Below are 17,493 nucleotides of genomic sequence, written 5' to 3'. Positions count from 1 at the left end.
ATGGGACTTTGCTGCCCTTTGGAGTCCTTCAGGAACAGTTCGGGCTGTCTGATGGGGGCTTTCTCCTGCATGCGGCGGTGGTAGCGGCTATACAGAAGCACTGGAAGGGAGGGCTCATAGAACCGGACACCACAATGGCGTGCCAATACGTGGTGATGGCAGCGGGCACCTTTAAGGCTGTGACCTGCCTCCATAACAGGATGTTGCACGAGGGACTGTAACCGCTCCAGGGGCTCAAAGTTAAATGGGAGGAGAGTGTGGGCAGGCCTATTCCGGACACGGTATGGAGCCATATTTTACGGCGCACATGGAAAGGCACGAGGAATGCGCGTTTCCAACAAGTGCATTTCTTTGTGCTACATAGGGCCTATCTGACCCCGGGAAAAATACGGCGGTACTTCCAGGTGCAGGACGCACGGTGCCCGAGATGTTCGTCTCCGGAGGCGGACATGGATCATTTGTTTTGGGGTTGTTCGCATTTGGAGGCCTATTGGGCAGAGGTGGGGGACCTCCTAAACGATGTGACCGACAGGGAAGTAGACTCTGGTTCCCGCACACCAAACGCACTAAGGTGACGAGCAAATTTATTGACCTGGGTTTGATACTGGCACAAAGAGAGATCTCATGGCATTGGAAGTCCAGGGGCGGGCCGTCAGTGAGGAGGTGGAAGAATGAATTGCTGCGGTGGTCTGATTGTGAGAGTGTGCTCAGAATGAAGCTGGCTGTCAAGCTTGGTGATGAGAAGGCCTTGGATGCAGCGCGTGCGTGGGAATTGGTGGTGCAAGCCTTGCGTGACTCGTTAGTGGAAGACGAGGATTGAGCGGATGGGACCTGTGGACACCGCGAGGCATTCTAACTCAGAGATGTCATTGACACTGTAGCGGGGATCCATACTACACTTATGTACAGGACACACACCATTAGCAGTTGCCGGGAAGGGGACGTTGGGGGGTTGTTCGTGGGAGTTCGGGGGGGGGCAGGAAGCCAGGGGGTTGGTCGACCGCGATGGTGACTCAGAGCTGAGGAGGCCCAGTGGGGCGTAGGCGATGAGCGGGAGGTGGCAGGGGGGAGCGGATCAGATGTGGTAGGCCCCACAGAGCGCGGGATGGGTCTGGAAGCGGCTAATAGCATTGACTTGCACAGGTGGGATGGCTGACGCTGTTATTTTTTTTGCGGGTGGGGGGGTAAAATGCAGATACGGAAAACGCTCTTTCGACCATGGTCCCTAAGGGACACTCACCGTGATGCCTTCCTGTTATTTAAGGAACTATGCCGCCCGGCCTCCGGGATGCGGGCTGAATGGCTGTGTATGGTATACGTCTTATTGATTGAACGGGGGGACATTACGAGTGGACTGGTTGAGCCATTGTATTCTGTGGTTTCTAATTCTGCAATAAAAACAAATTTTAAAAAAAAAAAAATGTAACCTATGGTTTTTTTATATGAATGTGCAAGGTTTTTAAAATGCTAAATCCTAACTATATAAGGCCTGAAACCTATGGTTTTTTAAGTGAATATATATATATACATATATATATGCTCGCCCCTTTTACTAAATCCGATTGAGATATTGTTGTTGATAACACATGTACACCCAGATCTCAATTCGGTCTATGGGTTATACTCCTGTCACTTTACCCAGCATAGGATAAGACATTGATTCTGTTGGTGATGGGGTTAGTGAGAAGTGTGAAGATCTGGCTCTTCGACTAACCGTGCAGGGCCTAGCACCTACACACCTGCTCAAGTGACTCCTCCCTATATCCACTGCCCGTCTGTGCTGTGGCTAGGTGTAGGGGAGGAAAGCCGGGGGCAGTGGGTGGGGCTGGTTGCAGGAAAATGGAAGAGTGGTTGAACAGGAGAGCAGAGAGTGTGGCAAAAGACGGGAAGAGGTACGGAGCATGGGGGGAAAAGAGGCATAGAAAGCAGGGAAGGGTGAGGAGCAAAGGAGCAAGAGCCAAAAGGCAGAAAACAATAGAAAAAGGGCAAAATAGGTGCAAGGAAGCAGTGGCACAAGAACAAAACTAAGCACAGAGAAACAGTATCAAAATAGCAAAGGGATCACAGAGCAACAGTAGTGAAAGAGCATAATGAGAACAGAAAACAGGGGCAAAAGAGTTTAGCTCAGAAAAACAGTGGAAAAAAGAGAACATTTGCATAATAGAGACAGAGGCAAAACAGCGAAGTCAACACAAAATAGCAAGCAGAAAAGACTAAGCAAAACAGAAGCAAACCAGGCAAACAGTTGGGAGAGGGAGTCGAGCCACAGTGAGAGTGTGAGAGAAACAGAGTGTGAGAGAGAGAGAGGCGAGGGGGAGAGAAAGAGAGAAAGAGAGAGAGAGAGAAAGAGAAAGAGAAAGAGAAAGAGAAAGAGAGCGAAAAAGTGGAATGAAGCAGTAGGAGAAGGAGGCAAGGTGCATTGTGTCACACCGGAGCAAGGTCCGCGAGGGCTGGGCTTGGTCGTAGGACCAGGGTGCCCCAGCCAATAACAGTGAGCACTGTGAATATATATATATATAAATATAAATATATATATATATATATTTTTTCTTTTAGTTTTTTTTGTTTTGCATAGCGCTGGCTAGACCCGGAGGTATCAGAGCACTTTATATGAGTTTCCACATTGTTACAAAGTTACATCAGTTACAAGTTACATCTGTTGCTAGAAACATTTAAGAAGCATAGTGGATGAGATAAATGGAGCATAGAGGGTAAGGGGGTGACGTAAAATGGTAGGAGGTAGATACGGCGAAGAGACGAAGGAAAGTCTGCCCAAAGTCCGGCTGGGTAGGTGACAGCCAAGGGGGAAATCCACAGCCCATCTCCTCTATAGCTATCAAGGTAGCTCCACTGGGCATCAGTCAAAATGCAAGGTCTCAATAATATGTCATTATTTAAAATTGTATTGAGCACAGTATAAGCAGGGCCACTGGAATTATGTGGCAGCAGAGGACCAAATTATACGGCAGGGTTGACAGAATTAAATGACAAGAAAAGGCAAATTATATGGCATAATGTGCCACATTTTGTGAAAGTATTATTTTATTTTTTGCAATTTGTACACATTGTAGCACTGCTTGTGCAAATACTTTATCTGATCAGCACCAGTTAGACACCCAAATACATCAATATTGAATTGAAAGATGACAAGTCAACCTCTGTGATTGGTTTTCCAATGCACAGGAACACATGTTGCCATGTTTTTAGTAACTTTTGTTCCATTTGCTCAACAAACATATTATGCATCAGTTGACGGATTATATGGCATATGCAAATAAACACTGTGGCCACAGAATCACATAATTTCAAAGGCAGTGGACCAGAGTGTAAGATTGGCTGCCACAAAATGATTTAGTGTTTTAGCTAAAACAAGTGCTTTCAAATAATGCATTTTAGTAATAGGTAATCGGACTGTGCCTAATGCAAACATTTTTATAAATCCATTAAGAAGTCAATTTCTCATTAGTGAAGCAGGCTCAGTGGCATGCAAGCCCAGGAGTGTAAGGGCCCACTGCATCACAATTATGACTGTTTCACTTTACAAAGAGGCCTGGTGGCTCATTTTCATTGCTTGCATTAGGCCTGAGGGCATCCATGCTGCAAAGAGGCGAGCAACCTGTGGAACTTCCTTTATTTCTGAAAAAGGACAGAGGGTCTGTTTGACTGGTGTGATGGTCAGGCATGGTGGATAAGCGGCGAAAGAGGCAGAGGAGCCAGCTTGCTACTCACAGCCATAGCTATTATTAGTGCAGCAGTTGCATTGAGGCCTAGAAGTGTGAGAACTGAGTACTCCCCAATAATGGGTAACAGTTGTGTTTTAGTCATCTTTGTTGTTATTTTATTTTTTATTTAGTAGTTCCATGCTTTGTGTGGATTATAAACTATAGAAAAGGTAGCCCAGAAAATGACCTTATAATCCCTTCATGCTCAGATCAGCCTTGCTCCACCCTCCCCCTCAAATCCTGCCATAAAGTTTTGGAGGGGGCCTGACATCCAAGCCTTCGCTATTTGAAGACCTCTGATTGTATGTCTAGCTGTTGCGGGAAATAGTGGTCAACGGTGGGAAGAGGCGACACTGATGGTGACTTACGAGCCAGGAGCACGTTTATTGAACTCCTGTGGTACCTGACTAGCTGAAGCATCAATTTCCAGAATAATCTGCACACCTGCACCACATACACTTTGAAATCAAAGCAATAGGTTCTGAATATAGGCCCGACTAAATTGCATGGCTGTCGTGATAATACATTTCTCAAGCTTCTCATAAGTAGCGCATTGAAGCTATGGTCAAGGTTTACCTGCATGCCACACCGCCAGAACCAACAGGAGAAGGAGCTTCATCTTTGTGCTGTGCTTGCCTCTGGAGCATTCCACTGATCGCAATGAGCTGAGGAGTCTTTATTTATACCCCCCTGTCTATCAGTTCCCATACATTAACGATAACATGAACCTTTATATTAATAACTATCAAAACCACAGGAGGGGGGTTGATTAAACAAGCTTATGCTGATGCGATAGCTTTATTTTCTGGCCAATTTCCAGTGTGTATTGAAATAAAACCCTGTGACCGTTTTAGTGGATAACTGGAACCATTACTCACTATAATGACGGTATCAACTTAGAATTTACACAAGATGGGCCTAGTGCCAGGTCTAAGTCACCTTCTAGTTCCAAAAATCGGTTCGATGGTGAATGGAATTCATTTCTTATCACTGAAGCAGTGTATGTTTTTTTCTAACAGAACACTATAGGTGAGTATCCGGAGGACACAGTCAAAGTCAAATACTTGGCCGAGCCAAGTCAGACTGCACCTAGACAAACAACAGGGACATCCTCATTCAAGGTCGGAGCAGTCATTGAGTTTGGTTTTATAAATATTTTAAGCAGGAGAATTTTGCATATTTTTATGAGGGAAATTAAAATGTATAAACTAAAAAGGGTGACAGTTAATCAATGCCAAATATTCACTTTTCCAGAATTTTAGCAAAAAATATTTAGAGAAGTTAACATTTTTCACCTTGAGAAGAGACCATCTGTAAGAGCACGTGGAGACTCGTACTATTCACTAATGCCCACATGCATCAAAGTCAATTGCATTCGCAAACGGTGCGAATGGCAATTTTCGGCCGTTTGCGAATGCAATTGACTAATTTGGAATGCATCATGCATTTCGCAATTTTAGGAATCGCAACCATGTTGCGATTTCTAAAATTGCGATTGCATTTAAGAAATTGCAATTTCAGATTTCTTAAATGCAATGCATGATCATTTTTTAATTGCGAATTCGCAATTTGGAAGTGGTAAATTAGCATGAAGTTGAACTTCATGCTAATTTACCGAACACTTTCAAATATGCACAAATTGCATTTTTGAAAGTTTTAATTTACACACACACATGCCCTTGGGGCATGTGTGTGTGTAAATTGCATTTAAAGTTACATTTCAGGGGTGCAGGGAGGGGTCCTTTGGACCCCCCCGCACCCTTGAAATTGCATTCACATTTTGCGATTCGCAATTTGAAATTTGCAAAATGTGAATGCCTTCCCATTCATTCCTATGTGCCTTTTGGCCCATAGGAATCAATAGGAAGGGTTTTACTTAATTGCGATTCGCAAATTGTGAATCGCACTTAAGGAAAAATACAGAATCGTAAAAATAAATGCGAATTGTTCATGCATTGCAGTTTGCGATTTCTAAATTGCGATTCCTTAATTTTTGCAATTTAGGAATCACAAACGGGTGCAATAATGCATGTGGCCGTAAGACCTCTCACTGGTAATTGCTTTACTCTGATTCGTTCTTCCAATTGATTAGAGCTTGGTCAGTGCTAAGCTGTCAGCTCACCGCTAGGGAAAGCTCCAAATCACCAGGCTTCATCTTAGGCAACAATTTGAACCTGCAAGCTCCCATCAAAGGGTCTAGATCGCAAAGGAGCTAGAGTTGATGCTGTCTTGAGATCAGGGCTCGAGTTGGTGTACCACGCGGGTGGATGGCAACCCCCCACCTATTTTCCTGTGTGTTTACTGGGTGGAACCCGTCCCCTCTGCCCAAAAGATGGAGCCGGTACCCGAGGCTGCACCTGCACGCGTGCTCAGCACCAACCAAACCTCACCTCCTACTGCCGAGAGAGGGCGAACAGAGCTCTTTTAGCCACATGCTCCCCGTTTTGCCGGTGGATCAGGCAGGCCCAGTACAACTCCTCGAGCAGGCAGGTATGCTCTCCTGCTCGATGCAGGTCACCTTTCCAAACCTAGGCCGGTCTGCAGGGAAATCGTTCATTATGCAGACATACTTGAACCCGGGTATTGCAGCCGGCGCTTGTCCTGAGATTTAATGGAAGCTCGCTTCTGACAAACAACTCTTTAGATACTATGGGACTGTGCTCAAAAGGGGCGTGGTAAACACGGTAGTGCATGTTACAGTTAACACTGTTGTTGATTGCCGACCAGTGCAGCTCAACTAGTGCGAGGGTAATATGCTTGACTTTCATTTTATAAATAGCTCTGGCTGTGCAATTCTTCCTGCACATTTAGCAGGAAAGAAGCCCAGTGGAGACTACATGTAGTCTAATCTGGATATCACCACGCCCCTCAACAAAACCCTCCACTAAAGGCAACATGAGCTGGTGATTACAGTTTTTCATTGAGCTGCTGATGCCCTTTGAACCTGCCCCTATCGCCTTGCCCTTTGAACCATCCCCCATCGCCTTGTAACCTTTGTTAATGAGGGGGGAGTACATTTCGTTACGCCACTTCCTGTTGTGACATCACTTCCGGTGACTCCACCTAACTTGGAGCGTCCCCCACTTCTGTTTTTTAGGACTTGTGCCCTGAATGAGATGATTTAAAACTGGTGAGCCAAGATCTCCCGGGGCATTTTTGTATTACAGAAGAAGGCATACTCTTCTGTAATACTGATAACGCCGGAGTGCATAGAGTGCAGGCGCTATCTTCAGTGGACATTCTATCATCAGCAGGGGTCTGTGGCCTCTAATAAGGGAAAGAACTTTGCCCCTGTGCCGTATTATGGATGTGGACGAAGAGGAAAAGAGGTTGTCAGGAGGTGCAGTGACTTTGATCCACAAAAAGGTGGCGCACTATCAGTGTACCCCCTGAGTTCGACCCATGAAAGGGCCAAGGATCCCATCAACCCCCCCCCCCGAGCCCCCCCTCACCAAAGACATCCTCAAGCAGCCGGGTGCAGTCACGAGCTGCATCTGCCTGCGGAGGGATCTGTGTGCCTCTTTAAAGTGCAACCGGGTGCCGCGCGCACAGAGGAAGACAGAGTGGCTTATTCAAACACGACTGTCCTAGGGCAGCGCATAACTTGGAAAAGGGAGCACTGTCCTGGTTTTCGCACAGCCTGTTTAAAGGTGTATTATGGTCATCACCTAGACAACGGCTTGGTGCCCTCAATGCTGGAGCACTGGCAGGAATTGCCAAATTACACAAAGTCCTTTTCAAAATCCCTCTACAAGCACTGGGCAGCCTAGTCACTGCCTCTAGAATATTTGATCATATATTTCTGGTTCTCATCACACTGAACTGACGCCCTGTTGAAGCAAGAAGTGTTTTTTCCCTAGCATGTATTATCCATCAGGACTTCATGTTGTCTTCCCTTCATTTTTAGTCCAGAAATGTGCAACCTCTGCTGAACAGCAACAGCTTCGTAGCTCAGACTCTTCTTCTGGAAATGCCATCTTTAAAAAAGTATAATACAATTAAACAATCTTTCTTCAGGAGTGCCTGCAGATTCTAGAACTCCATCGCACTGGACATCAGTACACTACTGTCTAATGTTGCTTTCCTCCTTAGTCATTAGTGCATGTAGCCTGTCTCTGGGTAAAATGACTGAGTGACAGCTGGGCTTTGTGTACTCCTCCTGGATGGCCACACATTACAGATCACTTAGGTGTGCCTGGATGGGCCATCACTGGCCGAATGGGAGGGAGGAGCTGGGTAAAACCCTACTTACTCTTAAATAGGCTGTGTCCTACCTCCACACAAAGGGCTGAATACTCCTGTAGTTAGTCTGGAGCCAGGGCAAAGAAGGCATGGTACCTTTACACTTCACTGGAAAGCTTCTAAAAGATCCCCCCACTTCAAAGTCAGAACTGGGCATAAATATTGGCTCTCAGACACCAACTCTTTAATACACTTCTGGACCTGTGGATACTCTGCCAAATAGAAGGACTGATGTGCTGCTGAATGGACTGCCACTATGCTGGACTACTGCTCTGAAGGACTGCTTCCTGCTGACCTGCCAACTATTGCCTGCTGCCTTCTTGCCTGGATGAGAAAGGAAGGGACCACATATGTTGAACCCACAACTCCAGAGGGACTCCTAGGGCTAGTTGGCTGGCCTCCTGACTTGAGCCTCGGGACAGATGGCTCTCACAACCTCAACCCCAGCACCTGGACTCTATCCTGCCAAGTGGTGCCACTTCAGTCCTGGACCCTTGCCAGTGGGCCTTAAGCGCTCTGCCAGCCTCTGTAGACCCTGTGGAACTGATGCATCTCCTCTGCAGTGCAGCACAACCCTGAGCAGAACGGATGCATCACCATTATTGCATGAATCTTCTTTGACGCAAACACCTGCATCGCCATCACAGCCTCTTCAGAACCAAAACTGTGTGATGCATTCTCAGCACAGCCCTTTGCATCCCTTGTCGATGGCAGCCTCAATGATGATGCCGGATTCCGCATTGCTTTTACAAAACAAGGAGGACAGTGGCCTACAAAGGATTTTGTTTATCTATAATTATTTGTAATTCTTTGATCAGTAAAACTATTACAAATCACACTCTAAACAGAATTGATCAAAACAGTAGATGTATCAGTTGGTCACAGCTGTTAGTTAAAACAAGCAAACAATAAATCATACATGGGGCAAACAAATTATTTAAAAAAAATATGTATTCATATATTCAATATATGTACCATAAAAAGTTTTATCAGGGATGATAACAAATGTAGTAGCAACAATACATAGTTTGCAAGGTGACATCAGTTGACCTGTACAAAAAACTATGTTAACATCTTCTCTATAAAGTTAAAAACAATCAATGTTCTGAAGAGAAAGATGATCAAGTTGACGTTTCGGTCTGTCAAGGATATAAAACCATCAGACCATCTTCAGGACAAGCAGTTGACTGAGACTCCCCGTATAATACAATGTATACAATACTATTATACCATTGTACAGTCACAATATTTTAAGAAAAATGCACCCGTGTGAAAAAGAAGAAAATGAGTGATTCTTTAAATAAAACCATCACCCAAAGTAAGTGTCTCCTACAAAATTGAAAGAGGTTATTTAATTATAGTTACTTACACTAGGTTTTTATTGAATTATGACCTATGGCTTAATTTAGAAAGATATATCAATCCTGAGTTTTGAATTTACTGCAACAAAAAAGAGCACAATTTTATGATGTTGCTGAAAAAGGCCCATTTTTTGGTGTTCACATAAGTAAGGTTAAAGCACTTACAAAAGAGAGTTATCTCTGTCTCTTCGTTAGGACAGATATGGAATGGATGGTGGTAGAGCTGTTGATTTAAGCAAAAAGAGAGCACATATACGATGTTGTCGTCCATCATATGCTCAATAAAGTTATTTACCACACAGTGTGTGTTCATCGATATTTAGTTAGTAGCTAAAACGATGTTAGCACTAATTCCGCATTGCAGCCCCGCACTTCCTCTGAACTGACCCCTCAACCCCAACTGTGCACTGTGAGACGCATCTTTGACACTGGACTTCACATCAATAACTCCCGTCAATGGAATCCTAGGGGACAATGAAGGACCTTGCATCGCATCCTTTCCGCATCTCAGAACTGATGCATCACTTCGGCTGCGCACCACATCTTCGTTGTGAATCCTTGCAGTGCTCTGCAAAGCATGATTTAAAATACTTTGTTCAGCTGACCTAACTGGGTCCCTGTAGCTGGGCCATGCTCCATTACACTCAGCCTAAACTTGTGACTTTGTCATTGTCTGGCGCAACCAGATATCCTCAATTGGCACTTTGTGGTTTTTGGCACTGTTTTCACTGAAATCTTTAAAGTTGCATATCTCCGGTTCTACTGATTGGATGTTTTTTGTTCTGGACTTGTTTTATGTATTAAACAAGAATACTCTATTTGTGTAATCTGGAGTGGGTCCTTTTTGTGTGTTGTTTCCACTTTCCTTCTGTTTGAAATATTGCGGAAATACTTTACGCATTGCCATCTTGTTAAGCCTAACTACTGTGTGCCAATCTGCCAGGGGTTGAGCACAGGTTCATATGTGGTGCGATTGTGCTTTTTACAAAATACTTTACACTTTTCTTGTTTCCCAAGTTCTGCTCTTTATTTTCTACTAGTCCTTCCAGTCATAATCATAAATTGGGAAGACTGGTAAATATGGGCGGTATGTGTTATTGTCAGTCGTCCTTTGTGCTGAAGGTTATTTCAGTTTCTTTCACAGGTGCTTTTTTAAAGAATATGACTTATGGATATTAGTGGTGGCTCAGTTGTAATTACACTTGTAGTGTTTTAAACTGTAAAGGTTGTGGCATCTTTTATTGAACTCATTGAAACAAATGCAAAAATGGTACAATGCATTTGCATTAACTGTCCTTATTACACACAACCATTGTTCAGATGACAGTCTGCACCACTGCCATCAGAATAGTCTCTGAGATCCTAAAAGCTTAAACACTGCCATCTTAGCATGTCGGAATGGAAAAAGTTATCAAAATCTGGAGATTTTGAATTTTATGAGTGCACTAAAGCTTTTGTAGTTTTTACTGCACTTCTCATGATGGTAGTCAACCCCCTTTCCGTACTTCTTATTCAGTTTTATTAATGTTAAAATGTAAACTATGAGAGATTTCTCCTAGCCCTATGTTCCAGGGATAAAACCTGAGATGGTAGAGTTGAATAGAAATATGTTGGCCCTGTGTTAAATTAGGGCCAGTTAACGTTCCCCTGCAGAGATGTGGATTCAAATAAATGTGTTGTAATTATCGGTTCCAGCAGCTCTTTGCAACCAATTGAACAGGCCAGATGCAGGTCAACCTCATGGCCTGTTCCCTGGTAAACAAACGCTCTGGTCTTATCTAAAAAGACCAAGGCCATATTTATCAAAGTTTTGTGTTGCCCTTGCGCCACACAAGGTAACACAAGGGTGACGCCAAACCTAGATGAGATTTACCAAGCCTTCCAAGACCACCTTTTGGGGTTCTGCAGTGCTTGGTAAATCTGGAATAATGCAAGGCAGTGCAAGTCGTTGCCTTAAGTTACTCTGCCATAGGGTTGCATTCCATGGGTGGAGCGTGGGTTTTCCCATGCATCCACCTATGGATTTTGGTGCATTCCCAGATATAATTAAACAGCAAGAGAGAGAGGGAAAAGCAACTGGAGCCACTGTTGGTCCCCCTGAACAATGTAAATCAAACACCAAAAGAGTGCATCCAATAAAAGAACATCTAGCAAGAGGAATCACTCTAATTAAAAGAATCCTCACTCACCAAACTAGTTCCCAGATATACCATGAGTGGTAGACATGGGTATGCGTATAAAAAGCTAGGCCTTCCCAGGCATAGCATAACAAGGAGAAATATCTTTATTTCCCCTTGTATTGTCCTCGTTCTACATGTGCTGAATTCAGCATCACCTGTACACAAAAATTACTGACTGAAACGCAAGCATCCTGGTGCCTGTTTTTGGAGCTAGGCAGCCAAAAGTGTTCCAGCACAAGGAGAGAGCAGGAATGGGCCATAGCTTGATAGATAGGCACATTCCAGCCCTCCCCCTTTCACGCAGAGCAGCAAGGTGTCTTGCCGCATTGCCTGAAGAATTGATAAATATGGCCCTAGGAATCAACAGAATGTTGTATGCTTCTTGGTTATGAGTTGAACTTTATCAGAACAGCTGGAGCCATCTAGTTGGCTTTCACTGGGAGTGAAGCCTTGGTTCGGCCGCCTCCAACTACGTTAAGACGGGCCCTAGAATCTGACTCCATGACCTCAAGTCAGTGGAGTAATGAAACCTGCGGACCCCCCTGCAGAGTGCATGGAGGGGCCCTCTATGCTCTGGCCCTGGTCAGAAGCTCTCAGGCCTGCATGTACACAGTGCAGGTGAGGGCCTCCTGGAGCCCTGCCACCTCACCATAGAGGCTGTCGGGGCTATTGTTATACCACTGCTTTAAGTCCTTCTTAGGCATTTTGAAACAAACTTACACTTGTCTTTTTGTTAAAAGTTATTAATGAGTGCTAAACCGAGTGCTGTTTTAAACGTACCTTCATAGGATCATACACAAGCTTACACTAATCTGACTGTCAATAAAGAATTGCTACCTATTAGTATTTCTGATTTCAGATTTTTCCTTGTAACTTTAAAAGAGATCCTGGCACTTGAGACAAATGAAAACATGAGACTTGACCACTGATTCAGTACCGGGCTAAGCACTAGCTTCTTTCCCAGACCCTTTTGCTCTGTTCTTGAAGGCCATTACTAAATGATCACTTCAACATGGCATAGTCCGGGTGCCTCCTGGTAAGCAACTAAGACCCACAGTCAACCACCACATGACTAGTAAGTTTCACTTTCAGGGTACTCTCCCCCTTTCTCTGCCCAAAACATTAACCCTTTCTGTGCCAAGGATGTAACGTTTTTTTCGTTCGCCACAGTGGCCGTGTGCGGAGGACGTAACTGTTACATCCTCTGCGCATGTCCAGGAATTCCTGCTGCTGGATACAGCAGTTGGATTTCATTTTTATTTTTATTTTTCATCCTGGGAAGCAGGGGAAGTGCTTCTTATATCATTTGTATCAGGGGACCTAGGGGAATGCCAGGTGGAAGGAGGTTTTGTGGCTCCCTACAGATCCCAGAACCTTCCATCACCGAAATGCTGGATTTTTTTTTTTTTATAGTCAAAGTTTGAGATTTGCAATGCATTTTGGGTAATAAAATGAGGTGAGTGCCACCCAGGTTAGCCCACCGGGGATAGCCCTAGGCTAGCTAGGTTTCCCTGGGTGCTGGCTGAGCCAGGATCCAAAATCTAAAGGAACAAAAATATTAGAACAGTTGTTATGGCCATTTTTCCCGGCCCGGGAGCCTTAACCTGCGTGGCCGGGTCCAGGAGCTCCGACCAGGTTCAAGGGCCCCAGGGCTCAGTCCTCCAACCTGCAGCACCGCATGGGCCCAGGACAGGGTTCCATCCCCCGGCCTCCCCCTCTTCACCTGTGTGATAAGGTGCTTGCGGGTTCTGGGTCAGGACCCTCATCGCAGCCCTGTGCCCTTGGCCCAGCTGGGGCTCCGAGCATCCGGGCCACAGGGTCCCCTGAGCCTGGTTATTTGGTCACATGCTGTGCTTTCCAAAGGGGGGACCAGATGACCGGTCTGCCCTGGAAGTCCTTATGGGGGCTTATTTGCTTACCTCGATCCCAGCCAGGGCTCAAGGTGCATTTGGGCCTTCGGTTCCCTCTGTCACTCGGTGCACACGGATTACAAGAAATGGTGTATTTTTCCCTAGATTTCTAGGGAGAGGGTACATTAAACCCCCTTCAGGTCCAATCATTCTGAGCTGGGCTCAGACAGGGCTCAGACCCGCCCACTGGGGCCCCCAGGGGCCGGGTCTGCTGCTAAATTCCAGCCCTGCCTGATGGGCTTTTCCTCCGAGACTGCCTTCCCCGAGAGCAGGCAGGAACATTAAGTGAACATCCCAGCTGCCCTGGAAGTCCAGCTGAGGGCTCATATGCTTCATTAAGCCAAGCAGGACTCTAGGAGAATGAGTGCATTTGTATTGGTTGTTTCCTCTGTACCTCTGTGTGCATGGAATACAAGTAAGGGTCATAGCCTTCTTCTGAATTATTAAGGACAGGGTACTCCAGACCTTCTTGTGGTCCAGCAGTTCTCAGTCAGGTGCTATCAAAGGACCGGACCGCAGGGCCTCCAGGGGCCCTGGTCAACACTTGCCTCCCAGACCTTCCCTGTGGGCCTTTCCACTGAGCCTGCCTTCCCCGAGAGCAGGTAGGGACATGTAACTGCCATTCCAGCTGCCCTGGAAGTGCCAATAACGGATCACTGGATTTCCAGGCAGAGCCCTTGGAGGTCGGGTGTGTTTGTGCCGGTGGTCCCCTCTGTCCCTCAGTGTGTATGAATGACGAGAAAGGTAGGAAGCCTTCCTTTGGATTACTAGGGCCAGGGTACTCCTAGCCTTAGCCAGTGACCAGCTGACCCAGAACCTGCCCACCTCTGTCCTGGGCTCATCCTTGGGCCCCCAGCATGTCAGAGCACCTGGAACAGGGTTCCGGGGGCCCGGTGAGGCTTCCACTGCTTGGCTGGGTCCAGGAGCTCCATTTGGGGCAGATGTGGGCCCTGGTGTGGGTGCCCCAGCCCAGGCTCCATCCTCCAGTCCACCACATGCAAAGTGCTAGGGACTGGGTCCTGCAGGCCCGGGGAGGCCTTTCCTGTGACGGGCACCAGGGCAGGCTCTCCTGCCCTGGTCTCCCTCCTCCGGCCTGCCCCATGGCCAAAGTCCTGGATCAGGGGTCCACTGGCATAGGGAGGCCTCCCCCCACTCCCCCTGCATGTTAAGGTCCTTTGAGCCCCAGGTCAAAGGACCATTGGGGCCTCCCTCAAAGCCCTGTGCCTGAGGCCCAGGTGAGGCTCTGAGCTCACAGTTGCAGAGCCCCTGTCCCTTTAAGGACAAGCAGAAGCCATGTTCACTAAGGCAAAGCGCAACCAGGTGACCCTGCCGGCCATCTGGTCGCGTGCAATACTTTCCAATGGCACTACCAGTGTCGGCGCCTCCGCTAAAGCGGAGGAGCATCGCCCCACTGCTTTGCAGCAGTGAACGAAAGTACAAATAAAATGATAATAACTTAACGTTATTATCATTTTACTTGTTCCTGCTCCTGCAGAATGGGGCTGTGCGGGGCTGCTCAGCTCAGAGCAGAGCAGGGCAGGGCAGGGGAAGAGTGGTGAGCACACTGAAGTGCGCATGACACTTTGGCAGGCCATCTCGGACCAGCCCAACATTCATGTGCACTTGGCATGTTTCCACCCAGGCTGCACTACAGCCTGAATGGAGAACATGTACAGGCCCCCAAGTTCCCGTATGAGCGCTAAATGATGACGCTCAGACCAGTCACAACACTGCATTGCAGCATTGTGATTCGCTTAGGGGAGCCTGGCTGCTTCCTGTTCGGCCGATGCAGAGGAGAGATGATGTGGGAGAGAGAGGTGACTAGATAAGTGTTTTTTCTTTTTTATCATCCTCCTAACCCCTTGCCCCGCCCCATCACCCCAGATCCATGTCTGCCACCACTGGGTGCTAACAAATGGCTGTGATGCCCTGGAAGTCCCGATGAGGGCTCATTTGCCTACCCGTCCGCAGTCAGGGCTGCAGGAGGATGAGCACAATTGCACCTTCGGTCCCCTCTGTTACTCAGTGGACACGGCTTACATGAAAGAGGAGTATTTTTCCTCCAGATTACTAGGGAGAAGATCCCTCGGACCCCCTTAAGGTCTGACAATTCTGAGGCAGGCAAGCCAATGCCTGGGCTGTCCGCCTGACCTCCGAGGGGGCGAGTTCATACTGGGCCTTTAGGTGTTCAAACGTGACCATTTCAACCTTCCTCCAGAGATCATGAGCATTCTGCAACACACACAGAAAGAGGAAAACGCCTAATAAGATTGTTTTAGTGCCAGAAGGTGCCCTTTCCTGCACAAAAAAGTCCTGCATGCAACGGAGGCAGTCTTGCACCATTGTGCCAGTGCAGGGAGAAAGGACAGGAAGGCTCCGTATTGCTTAAATACGTGCATTGCTATCCTGTCCCTTTGGCGTAGGGCAGCGCAGCTAGGTGCCTTGCTGCTCTGCCCTTCTTCAAAATCCCATTAATAAGCCTCAGAGTATATGAAACTGACGTGGGACCATATCAGGATGGGCTCCGCTTGCTCAGCACAGCGCTGAGCATTTGTTTTCATGTGCCTACATTTGTCTGAATTAGTTCCTGATACTTATACAGTATAGTTCAGAAACTGTGAGCACAGTTTGTCTCTTTCTGTTTCTGAGCTGTGTTATTTCAATAAATATGTTGCTAAATGAATGCACTTTACACAGTGCAAGAACCCACAAACAGACCTTCGGCTCTGCACAAGCGCAGCTCCTCATGATATTTATTTATTTATACAGAGTTGTATATAGTGCGAACTTGTCCCGAATCGGGTATCAGAGCGCTTTACATAGCACCAGTTGCATTACATGAGGGCACATTCATTTTTGTTAGGCACGGGGAGATGAAGTGCTTTGCCCAGAATCACAGGATGTTCAGCATCATTGCCGAGACTCTAACCGGGTACCCCAGATTCGAGGTCGCCCGCCCTAGCCGTTAGGCCAACTCTTCTCCCCAATATTGCCCCAGATGTGAGCAAAGTGACCATCAATAGTGTGTGCGGACATGATATCCATATGGAAGGTATGTTTTTGCAAAGAATGTTTATTTACGGTGTAATCTGTAGTCTCACTAATAGAACTGTGTTTTAGCTGCATCTGCTCAATTGTTAGTTTTCTGCTTGGACTTTGTTAGACTTTAGAACCTTTCTCAACCTTTGAAAATCCTAAAATCAAGGAGGGCACAACATTTGTGTGGACCTCTAACAACAATTGAATTCGCTTTTTAGTAAAAGGTCAAGAGTATAAACTTGCTTGTCCTTGCTGGAGAGTTTCTATGCATTTGTTTGCCTGTCTGTGTTTATTCTACCATTGATATCACCAATTTGAACTTTTGGTCACATTAGGCCACAGACTCATGCTATCCTTGCTGCCAATGTCACCCACCAACCCTCGGCTGAGGTTGTGAGGCACACTAATATATTGTGTTGCACTTGTATACTTCTGGGACGTGGGCCAATTTTCATTTTACTGTTTGTTTTAGGAGGTATTTCCGAATGCCATATCAGAATTTGGATAAGATAAGGCATTCAGCCCATGTTCTGCAGAAAGTTCTATGTTATCTCTGACGCAGGAGACCTGATGTAAAACTGTATAAAAAGGCCCTTCCAGTTTTAACAGTTGTAGGCAGACACAGCATAAGACCAATCCTCCAAGATGAAGTTCTTTCTGCTGGTGGTTCTGGCACTGGGGCATCAGGCAGGTAAGACAATGAAAATAGCGTCAATGTGCGAAACTCATCCGTGTGGAATTTAGGCCTTTAGATCCTTATACAGAACCTTATTCTCTGCGATTGAGGTGTATTTTATAAGAGGACTCACTTTCTTCTTGAACCTGAGGCTGTAGGCATCCCATACGTTCTATAAATATATGCCGGCCATAGAGCGAGAGTAAGCCGGTAAACGACAGACCTCTAGCGTCACTTAGAAAGGGAAACTATCGGAGTAACAAGTAACAGAAGCATCCTTTATGTGGTAGGAACTAGCTCCACCTAAACTAATCACTAGTTCATGTTATCAAATACAATTAGTAGGTGCGTAGATTCTCGGGG

The 17,493-nt window shown here is 46.2% G+C and overlaps 2 protein-coding genes across 2 annotated transcripts in view; one reads left to right on the top strand and one right to left on the bottom strand.

The window, feature by feature from the left end:
* Nucleotides 1–12,209, bottom strand: part of LOC147707754 (trypsin-like) — a 49,986-nt gene extending 37,777 nt beyond the window's left edge. The window contains exon 1 of the mRNA XM_086925665.1: nucleotides 12,155–12,209. Within this exon, the coding sequence (XP_086781791.1) occupies nucleotides 12,155–12,209 (55 nt within the window). The remainder of the gene's footprint in view (nucleotides 1–12,154) is intronic.
* Nucleotides 12,210–17,068: 4,859 nt separating this feature from the next.
* Nucleotides 17,069–17,493, top strand: part of LOC147707753 (trypsin-3-like) — a 34,256-nt gene continuing 33,831 nt past the window's right edge. Inside the window, exon 1 of the mRNA XM_086926607.1 lies at nucleotides 17,069–17,145. Coding sequence (XP_086782733.1) covers nucleotides 17,100–17,145 — 46 coding nt within the window. The 5' untranslated portion in view covers nucleotides 17,069–17,099. The remainder of the gene's footprint in view (nucleotides 17,146–17,493) is intronic.

Source organism: Lissotriton vulgaris, chromosome 6 (assembly GCF_964263255.1).
Source record: "Lissotriton vulgaris chromosome 6, aLisVul1.2, whole genome shotgun sequence".
NCBI classification, from domain to species: domain Eukaryota; kingdom Metazoa; phylum Chordata; class Amphibia; order Caudata; family Salamandridae; genus Lissotriton; species Lissotriton vulgaris.
The sequence above is the reverse complement of the archived record's forward strand: the minus strand, read 5'-3'. Positions and strand labels throughout refer to the sequence as shown.